Source organism: Malaclemys terrapin, chromosome 6, assembly GCF_027887155.1.
Source record: "Malaclemys terrapin pileata isolate rMalTer1 chromosome 6, rMalTer1.hap1, whole genome shotgun sequence".
Taxonomy (NCBI): domain Eukaryota; kingdom Metazoa; phylum Chordata; order Testudines; family Emydidae; genus Malaclemys; species Malaclemys terrapin.
The window spans coordinates 104,690,134-104,700,972 of NC_071510.1; the positions used below are offsets into that span (position 1 = coordinate 104,690,134).

At 42.0% G+C, this 10,839-nt stretch overlaps 1 protein-coding gene across 2 annotated transcripts in view; it reads right to left on the reverse strand.

Annotated features, from left to right (window-relative positions):
* ZNF131 (zinc finger protein 131) overlaps positions 1–9,693 on the reverse strand; it is a 31,247-nt gene extending 21,554 nt beyond the window's left edge. For both annotated transcript variants that reach the window (XM_054031517.1, XM_054031516.1), the window contains exons 1-5: positions 9,118–9,693; positions 4,872–5,035; positions 2,521–2,689; positions 1,994–2,132; positions 377–478 (exon numbers count right to left, since the gene is read on the reverse strand). In XM_054031517.1, coding sequence (XP_053887492.1) covers positions 377–478; positions 1,994–2,132; positions 2,521–2,526 — 247 coding nt within the window. In that variant the 5' untranslated portion in view covers positions 2,527–2,689; positions 4,872–5,035; positions 9,118–9,693. The remainder of the gene's footprint in view (positions 1–376; positions 479–1,993; positions 2,133–2,520; positions 2,690–4,871; positions 5,036–9,117) is intronic.
* Between the last annotated feature and the right edge of the window lie 1,146 nt (positions 9,694–10,839).

Genomic DNA, 10,839 nt, shown 5'->3' on the forward strand with positions numbered 1-10,839 from the left:
TCTGATGCAGCTTCTTCAGGTTTGTGCCATGTTTAATAGTAGAACTATAGGTCCCATAATGTAAAACAGATCATTATCTTCATCACTGGAAAGGTTGCTAGTCCCCTTCTGCTAAAGTGGCTAGTACTGAAGTTTAGAGAGTCAGCAGTCTCCATTGTGCGTCTATTGCCATGAAAAAAGCCTCCCCTCAAAATTGTTCCTTCAGATGTTATCTTTGAAAGAAACTGCCTTCTGGTGGCATTAGCTACCTCACAACTGCCACTGAGCTAAGTCTTGACAAGGTGGTTAGTACCACTAAAGCCTGCATATTAATCTGTAGCACTAACATTACAGAACTATAAGTATTTTGGTCATACAAGTCATATCAACAGGTTACCTTCTATCTCTACCAAAGGCTCCTGAGTGAAATCTTGGAAGAATTTGTAGAAGAACTGGCTGCAGGCAGCAAGGACAGCCTTATGAGCTTTGAAATGGTGACCTAAAAGGAAATGGATAAAAATCAAATGTTTTGAGTCAACATACACGCATTCATGCTAGATGCTAATGGGTTCAGAATAAAGAAAGCTGCAGAATTCAGAATGTGAAGACATTGTAGCAGAATGCAATCTGAGCATGCCCTTTGTTGCATGGTATGTTACTGCAGACATTTTCCTGGGCCTTCACTGACCCATATAGCTTTCAGCATGTTTAATTGCTTCCCCTCAGGCTGAGTTATGCAAGAGTCCTCCAGTTCTAGGGTATGAAAGTCCCAACAAACGTAAACACAACCCCCTCCATAACAGAATCTTTAACAACTATTTGGAAATAATTAATAAAACACAATTAAAAAACAGGACAATTATTCCAAAATAGTTTCTATCAATATACACCTCTACTCCAATATAACGCGACCCGATATAACACGAATTCAGATACAATGCGGTAAAGCAGCGCGCCGGGGGGGTGGGGCTGCACACTCTGGAGGATCAAACCAATTTCGATATAATGCAGTTTCACTTATAACGCAGTAAGATTTTTTGGCTCCCAAGGACAGCGTTATATCGAGGTAGAGGTGTATACCCAACCCCTTGTTTGGAAAAGAAGCTCTATTTACTCAGATTAATAAGAGTGGTTCATAAGACATCAGTCACACTTAATTTCCATTAGTCCTAAGGGTAGAAGGGTCTGTTCACCCAAAGTCGGAGCTCCAACTTCTTCCATGTAACAAAGAGAAGGTTCCAATGACCAGAATATGTAGGTATGAATGATGAATATTAGGATATATCAAAACCAAAGGACTGTTTACATGTGGGACCATTTTTGCTTGCTGATTAAGAGGCCAAACACACCAAAGCTAGGCGGTCTCCTCCCTTCAGAGTGCTCAGGTGAGTGAAAAAGGAAAAAAACCTTAAACTGAACACTTCACTGTAAAGCACTAATCCTGATAGAAAAGGACTGGATTATAGGCAGGGAATTCACCAAAAGAAAGATGGTGGAAAAACAAAACAAAGTTCTTAGTTCTTTGGTAACAGAGAATTATCTCCACCTGGTAGGGACAGGAAAAGAACTGAGTTCAACCAGACTGTCCTTTTGAAGAAGGGAAATGAGGTTACAAGAGTTTTGCTATTTCCCCCCTTCTATCTACATCTGCTGATGGTGGGCGTAAGTCTTCCTGCCTAGGCTGGTTTAGACAAAGCATTAAGAAATTAATTCTGAATTTCTGTTTTGCTATGAACACTAGTAAACAAACACCACTATTATTCAATGCTGTTGATTATTTCAGCATAACATCTGAAAATTAGGGAAAGGTTCCATCTGCTACATCATTCAGGATGAACGTCTACTTGCAATTTGTAGTACTGCTATATAAAACTGGAAGACATTAATTTGTGTTCTGCCCAGGTTGAGAATAAAATACATTGATGCTTTATTTTCAATTGTCTGATCTATGTCAATCAAAATGAAGAATTCCAAAGCATCTGTGTATCAGAAGATTTGGTATGATAGTACGTACCATCTACAATCAGAGTGATATCCGTAAACTGATCCTGCTCACGCTGTTCATTCAGTCTATCCAAAATAACTTTATAATGTTCTGGGAATTCTTGAATGCATTCCATCGTTTCTTCGGCTTCCATAGTGAATTGACCATTCTACAAAAGATTATTAATGAAGTTAAGAATACTGCGGTACTCAATGTTTTACTTCTTCAATGTGTCATACAAACATGAACTAATTAGCATAATGCTTTAATTAAATTCAGTGTTTAAAAAAGGGCCATGAAATAGAGTAATGTGATTGTTAATAACTACCAAATTAGATCAACAATAGGTATATCTCAATGTAGCTAGCAGATAGGAGGTACTACGGTAAACAAAAAAGAAACATGGCTTTATTATAGACATTAGAGACTAAAACTTTTGCAAGTTTACTTCTTCATTCTATAAATTGGAAAGAAATCTGCCTCCCTCAAAGCAATCAGAAGGGGCAGAAACATAACTGATTATTGGAATTTCAACAAAAATTTGGCAAGCTAATTACCAGCATCTTGATACGGTTACTTTGAGGAACTCTGCTAATCCATTTGATGGAGGATGGCTCTTCAATACTCTCACAGATTAAGTTAATTTTCTATTCAGTGAAGAGAAGATGTTTAAAGAAGGTAGAGGAATGAAGGAAGTAGGTATCCACTAAGGAAATGTTTCTTCACCTACAAGTTCAGGGGAGTTGCAAAGGATTGAAAATTTGGTTACTATCTAAAGCAAAGAAAATCTCACTCCCTCACTTCCCGCACAACCCTACCGTTCAGGATCTACTATTCTCTGTCAACCTCTCAAAATATACACACAAATAAGTCATACAGGCTTATCTGATACTTTTATAGTAAGTGGAAGAGGCCTGTGAAAGGTTTTGACTTTAAGGGGTCACCAACCAGAAAAGATCATGAAAATCTACCCTAAAACATGGACAATGGATGTTAATCTGCTGGGTATGTGTTAATACCTTTGGAGAGACACTCCAGATAATTACAACTGCAAGCATTTCAATCAAATAACTTTAGGCAAAATTCTTTCAGATCTGCATGGCAGTACCCATCTATGATGTTTTATTCTCCCTACAGGTGTGGCTCTCACACAGAGGCCCATGGGAGCTCTTCATATGTTAGAAGTATAAAATCATTCTGCTCAATTCAACCAGGTGAATCTGAGAGGAGAATCTCCTTCTTAAGTCCTTTTAGGCTCTATTTAAGCAGAAATATTCTGTGCGGTACAGCAGCAAAGAAATTTGGAATAAGCCTCTGCACCTAACCTAGGGTGTTGTGGAACTGTACAAAATGAGTTCCCAAGAAGACTCCCTCTACTGAAGGGTGTTGAAAGGAAAGCCCTCTGCTGCAGCCCCAAACTTTCTTCAGAAGCGAATCTGAACCAATGCAGGAACTTAATGTCTTTTGAGTGAACTTAATTCAGCTCAAAGAACAATTGGTTCCAGACAGAAGACAAAGATACCAAGTTTGAATGTGTCTTTATGGAGTCTTTGTACCTTTTCTCCTGCTTGGGGATAGGGTGCCAGGCAATAGTCACATCAAAGATGTTTCCTTCATGAAATTTCATATCTATAGTTAGTGATTAATCTGTACTTAGGTGCTAAGTACGTGGGGGAATAGCATGTGGGAGAACAACAGAAGAGAGAGTATCTTACTGGAGCTGGCAATGCATCTCTAGTTTAATGTATCATGGTGGCTGCAGTAACAGAAGCATATGGTGTGGGTGCACAAAGTGGAGATCCACAGAGTTCCATGAAAGATTAGATTAATTGTGAAGACTTTCTTCTAAATGCCTGGTTTTCCTCAACTAGAATCAGAGGGCCTCCTCCTTTGAACATGAGCCGATCCCTTGAGCCTACCCATTACTATCCATCTGACATTACCAAGCTTGCTAACTCTCAGGCCTGATCTACACTAAGAAGGAAGGTTAGCTCAGCCAAATCACTTAGGGGTGTGAAAAATTTATACCCAAGTTACATAGTTAAGCCAACCTAATCCCCCTTGTAGACAGCACTAGATCAACAGAAATTTTTTTCCATTGACCTAGCTAATGCTTCTCAGTGAGGTAGATTACCTGTTGCAGTGGTTCTCAAACTTTTGTATTGGTGAGCCCTTTCACACAGCAAGCCTGAGTGTGACCCCCTTATAAATCAAAAATACTGAAAAAAAAAAAAAATATTTAGCACTATTATAACTGAGGGGCTGAGGGCTGACAGTTTGCGATCCCCTATGTAATAACCTCGTGACCCCCTGAGGGGTCATGACCCCCAGTTTGAGACCTATTGCAACAGGAGAACCCCTCTCATTGGCATAGGTAGCGTCTACACTGAAGTGCTGTAGCATTTCAAGTATAGACAAGACCTCATACATGGCTGCTGGAGGTGAGGAAGTATTTAACATGCTTGTGTCTTGGAGTGGAGTGGGATGGAAATAAAAAGGTGGAGTGGAAGCCTGAGGACAAAACTCTATTGTTATGATAAGGAGACATTTTGTCTCTAGGCATAGGATTAGGCTTTGCAGATGCCAGTTGGTGGAAAGCTGTTGCTATCCTATTTCTCCATAGAACAGATCCCTCCTTGGGGTTTGTTTGTTTTTTTAGGAAAAGGCCCTATTTAGAATATGTCCAACTCATCAAACAGAAAAAATAAAAATGTTTGCTTAAAGAAATCTATTTCTGTTTGCTATCACTAGGTCTACTATAAGAAGTAGAAACTAAGATACATAATAAATAGACAGGCAACTTGGAATTACAGGTAAAATTCCACTAGGATTCTGCTAATGTAAAACCACAGGAAAAAACCCCAAATCCCAGCTCTTATAACTTCCAAATATTCAAAAGCAGTTTAACCTCCAGAAATTGCTTTTTCCAAACTTTTTGTATCTTTTCCTCATTGCTGCATTTTCCTCATCCATGGAGTAATAGTACAAGCCTCAACGGTTAAGAATCAGTCTGACAAGTTAGCTCCATGCTTCCATTACTAGTTCTCAGAGTTGTCAGGAGTACCCCAATTCCTGTGAATTACATAAGCCAGGTGATCACACTCACACCTTATGAAGGATTTATTTCCATAGGTTGAAATGCATTTGATAGCAAGTGATAATTTATCATAAAGTAATACAATGCTTTGAAATTATTTTGGAAAAGAACTTGTATTATTCCTAATCCTCATTAACAATGTGTCTGTTGTGGCTTTCATAAATCATTGTGTGTCTCACAGGTAAACTCAAAAACACAGCAGATAGATAAACTAATAATAATGACCTTCATCCTGAAAGATCCCAAATCCCAAATGATACCAGTGAAATTCTACCTCTGAGTTGGAGCACAGCAACAGTATAACAAGCACACAGCAAAACAATAAAACTTTGGAATACCAAGTGAAGTATTCAGTGTACCAATAGGGGGAAAATTTAATTTAGATAGACAAAATGAATGATCAAAGCAGAAATTTTGACAGGACACCCAGGATACCGCATTTATTCTCCAAACAGCAGTTTTTCTTCTTAGACCACAGTCTAATAGAAATGGAATTAACTGACAGGGTGAAATTATTATTCATTTTTCCCAAGGTGGAGTGGTGGGAATATACAGATAAAATGCTATCCGAACTTAAAACTATGCTCTTTATCACCACTCCTGTGAAAGGAAGGACAGATAATCAGCAAAACTCAGCTCATACATTACACACACACACACAAAAAGTGTGAATTTAGTTTATGTGAGAGGTGTCAGGCCAATAGCCCTGGAAGTCAAAAGCCATTGATTTATCCAAAAAGCATGTCCAGTAAACATAGTGGGAGTGAAAGCTACCCCTCAGATCAGGCAGACTACCTCTCAGAGTAAGAGATTAGTCCATTCTCCATGCCCATTCAATCCTTACAAACTGCTGATACTGCCAGTAAGGGTGCCAACTAGTGCCAATTGTGACAGTGGTTTTTCTGACACAAATATTTCCCAGACACAAAGGAAACAATGGAGAATCTATAAAAACTAAATAATGGCGCTAAAAATATCCTATTTCTATACAATTTGGGGTGTCTATGCAGTAAGTGGAGATTATTCTAGGGTGCAGCGCTCTGTCTTCCTGCCAGCTGCAGTTGCATCTCTAGTTCTATGACTCAGATTCCCTCTCACTGTTTATTAAAATGCAGCAGTGTATTACACAGGGATTACACCATACTCTATCTGTTATCTCAGAAATGGAAATTAGTTCAAGTTAGCAAGGCTGCCGCTACAAGACTTTGAAGCTTGCAGGTCCTCACACAAACCAGCAGGAGTCTCCTTGGGCCTTATACATTGCACTACCTATGCAGCTAATAAGGATTTAAATTAGTCTATTTGATATATGTATCAGTGCTTCATGCTACAAAACACGATGGAATCTTTAATGACTTTTCTCTATCACCTCCAGCAGCATCTCCAGCAGCGCAGTATCTCCTCAACAAAGCCGCATGGTGTTGAGTACTGACTCCAAAATCAGTGTCAACTACTGTGTTTCCCCACCCAGGGTTTCATAGGAAGTCTCCCAAACAAATACCTACTTACTACTGCTTAACTTGTATGATCTGATCAAATCTCACCACAAAGTAGTACGACTGAAGATCTTTTGTAATAATTGGTAGTTCAAATCCACCTCAGAATAACTTAAGTAAATACTTATAGTCAAATATGTATGTGCTGGTGTAAATTTATTTAAACACTTTTATTATTATTACTAGAAACCCTAGTCATGGACCAGGACCTCATTGTGCTAGGTGCAGTACAAACAAAACAGACAATTCCTGCTCCAAAGAGTTCAATCTAAGTTTAAAAGAAGAGCCAAAAGATGGATGCAGACAGATGGGGAAACAGAAGGAAACAATATTGGTCAGCATGATAGCGGAGTCTTACACCCATAGGCATCATGGAAAAGGAGAGACATAAGGAGGGTTTTGAAGAAGGACAATGGAGTAACTTTGCACATGTATATGGGAAACTCCTCCAGGTGTAAGGGGCAGCATGGGAGAAAGCACCGAGATTCTTGTTTGAAAATGTAGCAAGTGGGCAATATAGGCTGACATCATGGATTGATCGGAGGAGGGAGCTGACAGCTTGATAAGTGAATAAGAAATGGTCCCTTTGCTGTACTCAGATAACAGGTAATATAACCCCTTTTTAACACCATTGCCCCCTTACTTCTGTGCATATTTTACCACTTACACAGAACACAATAGTAATGCCTTATCATGTTTGGCCTGAGTGGACAGTAATGACAATGTTCTTTTCCTCACATGGCATCAGATCACTATTATAACTCATTTGGATTTTTTTTTTTTTTTTTTTTTTTGCATTTTATTTAGTATTTTTCTTATCTTTATAGTCACAGGTCGGCAGAGATTTACAAACTGAAAAAATGCAGTGATGGGAACAAATTATTTCCTGCCATAAGCAGTCTCAACTCCACTGAAACTAATGGAGTTTCACCAACCTACATCAGCAGTGAATTTACCTCAAAGGAATCATGCTTCACTGCATGCTTTGGAAGGTTCTTGTCCATTACATGGTGCACCATGTTTTTCTCTTGTGGAAGTTCAAATTATATGCAAAATATCCCCAAGCGATACCAAAGTGCAAAAGTGCAGAACGTATGTAAAGTATCCCCAGAAACAAAGAACAGTAATTGATCTCCATAATGGGAGGTAAGAGGTAGAATGCTTCCTATCTTCAAAACTGTCTGAAAGCCCCAAAAAACTTTCCAAACTGGGCTTATTCCCAGCTCATTGTTTTGAAGGCAAATTCTCTAAATCATAGAAGAACAGAACTTTGTATATTTCGCTTCATTCCCTAAGACTCATACAGTTTTAGAGTGATATGTATATGCTAAAGTGGAATACTGGAATATATATATATATATATATTTCATCTAAAGAATGAATCTTTTAATAAATTGAAAGACAGAAGGACAGCATTATTACAAGAAATATGTTGAAACTCAGTGTTTGCTTATATCCCTGTACCATCTAATCTATAAATACACATAGATAGAAACTGCTAAAATAAAAGTGAGGGAAGTAATGATGGCAGGATAAATCAGTTTGTGATCACTAAATAAAGATGTAGCTTGTTATGTTATCTATTAGTTCAAAAGCCAGGATGCATGTGCAGCATTAATCTTGTCAGCAATAACAAAATACTTTTTGATCATAGGTCTATTTGAACTGTCATTCACCAAGAGCTGCATGCTAATCAATTGAAAAGAAACAAATTCCACTCTGATTAAATAATTAGAATTACAAATGTTTATTCCTAAAGAAGGGCACTGCACCAAACTGTCCAGTGTATGCTGTCACAATGGCAAAGAACCATGTCAAACAAATCTAGAACAGTTTATTGCAGCCATCCTCTGCTTTATGGGAATGTACAGCTCATGGAAGCACCTTGACTCTGAGCTCATTGTGCCATCCTCATTTAAGCATTAACATATACAAGGCCATATTCCCTCCTGCAACCCTTCAAGAAAGCACATGGCAGTGTGCAATGCATTACAGTCTCCTCTGCAGCATTGTGCAGGGTAAGAGGCACATCCTCTCCCTATGGTGCCTTCATTCAGGTGGGGCTGCCACGTGCCCAAAGAGCGCAGCTTCCCAGGGTTCGAACCTCAGCGCCCCAGCCCAGTGCTGGTCACATGGCCTCAACTCCCGACCCCAATAGGGAAATCTTGCTGCCAATCAAATACACTCCAGCCAATCACAGGGAAGTGGGTGACACCACGGCAGGAGACGGAGCCAATGGGCCTTCGCTAAGAGCCAGAAGCTGGGGAAGGCGGAAGGCCTAGACGTGTGGAGCGCCCGCGGGTGGCGGATAACTCGGCGAGAGAACGACGGGCTACCAGCCTACTACGAGGGGGGACTGGACGCAGCCGGGCCCCCACCGCGAGGCGGGCGGAAGGAACGGCCCGAACCCGGCATCTGGCGGCACCTCGGGCCCTGTAGTCGTTATTACGTCATCAAAGCGCGCATTAAATCGATCCCTTTTCAATCCCTCTCCCGGCCGGGGTCGCACCCCGGAGACGCGCGCGCCCCGAAGGGGGAGAGGCGTTCCGCCTGGTACTCACCGTGAGGAACCTCTCGCCCCGTCTCGCCGGCTCTGCCGCTTCCTGCTCCCCCAGCTCGCCGAAAAGCGGGGCGGGCGCCGGCCAATCGCGACTCGCATTCCCGGCCTGCACCGCGAACCGGAAGTGACGGACCGATGACCTTTAGCACAACAGGACGCTTGGGACCAGCTGGCCCGGGGTACGCTGGGAGTTGTAGTCTCCGCCAGGAATGGCGTGGCGCGTTGCATTCTGGGAGCTGTGGGATGGGATGGAGGAGCGGGGCTCCCTGGGGGCCCGTCCGCCCGCCTTGCCAGACCCGCGCCCTTGTTCGTGCGGGAGAGCTGTGCCGGGGGAAGCGGGGCGGCGGCTAGATGTGCCCCAGGGGCTGCTATCTGTTCCCTAGCGAAGGTCCACGTGTCTCATCACAGGCCACAGTCCCCGTTCTAGTCCCACTCGACCAGCTCTCCGGCCTGCTGCCGTCTCGGCCCCATCGCTGCCCGTTTGCGTGAGCGGAGCCGAAAACCTTCCCCGTGATAAAGTGTTTCCAGCTTGTTTGAAGTTTCCTGCTCTGATTTTTTTTAACTTTAATTTTGTTTTGCCCCTTATTCTGGTAAGGGTATGGAGCTAGCCTCCCCAAGTTCACTGGCCGCCCATGAGCCTGCTACCAACATTGGCATCTGTGCCTAACCCTCTCCCCTGTAGCACCATCACCACACCCATTAAACAGCACGTTATTCCTCCAGGAGAAGGAGGTAGAGTCGAGGTGCGTCTATTAGTAGTTGTAAGCCTTGTTGACAGCTTGTCTACACTTAAAATGCTGCAGTAGTGCAGCGGCACAGCTTGGGTGCAGATGCTACCTACACCGATGGGGGAGTTTCTCCTGTCAGTATAGGTACTTCATCTCCGTGAAAAGTGGTAGCTTGGTCGACTGGAGAACTCTCCTGTCAACCTAGTGCTGTCTGTGCCTGGTGTTAGGCTGGTTTAACTGTCGCTCAGACATGTGGATTTTTACACCCCTGAGTGATGTACTTATATCAACCTAAGTTCATAGTCTAGACCAGGCCTTAGATGACTCAAAAGGACATAACATTTCAATGCCCAGGAGGGGGTAAAAAGAGTAGACAATGTCACAATTTTAGCATAAGAACATGTGTATTCCCCTTTCCCCCTCCAGGAGTGCCCAGCCAGGTCTCAAGCCTCCAGGAGTCACCTGTCTCTGGGCAGGGCCTATGTTCCAGTCCTTTCTGACTGGGGTTTAAGGGCTGCACAGCCCCGTCCCATACACTGTGATAGCCTCCGCAAGCCAATCTGCTAAAGACCAACTCTGGGCTGTGCTTTCTCTGAGGACAATGACCAGTGTGGGTCAGCCATTACAAATTACCACACAGCTCTTCCAAAGCAATGTATATTTATTCATAGGACAAAAGCAAAGAAAAGCAGAGAAAACAAAAATACAATTAAAAGTTCTTGGACTCTTACTAAACATACCAGAAATCACCCAACTTGCACGTGGGGAATCTGGGAGTCCAACACCCCTTCGAGCTCTTCAGAGTTGAGGTCTGCTTAGGACCAAAGGTCCTGTCTACTGAATCAAAGGAAGACTGCAAGTCAGTTCCAGGTCATCCTTTTACACCAAAAGCCTTTTTTTTTTGTTTTTTTTGTTTGTTTCCTAGTTTTGGAAAACCTAGTCTGAACCAGTACCGGGGTGTGTGTGTATTGATTTAGTTGGGGATTGGTCCTGCT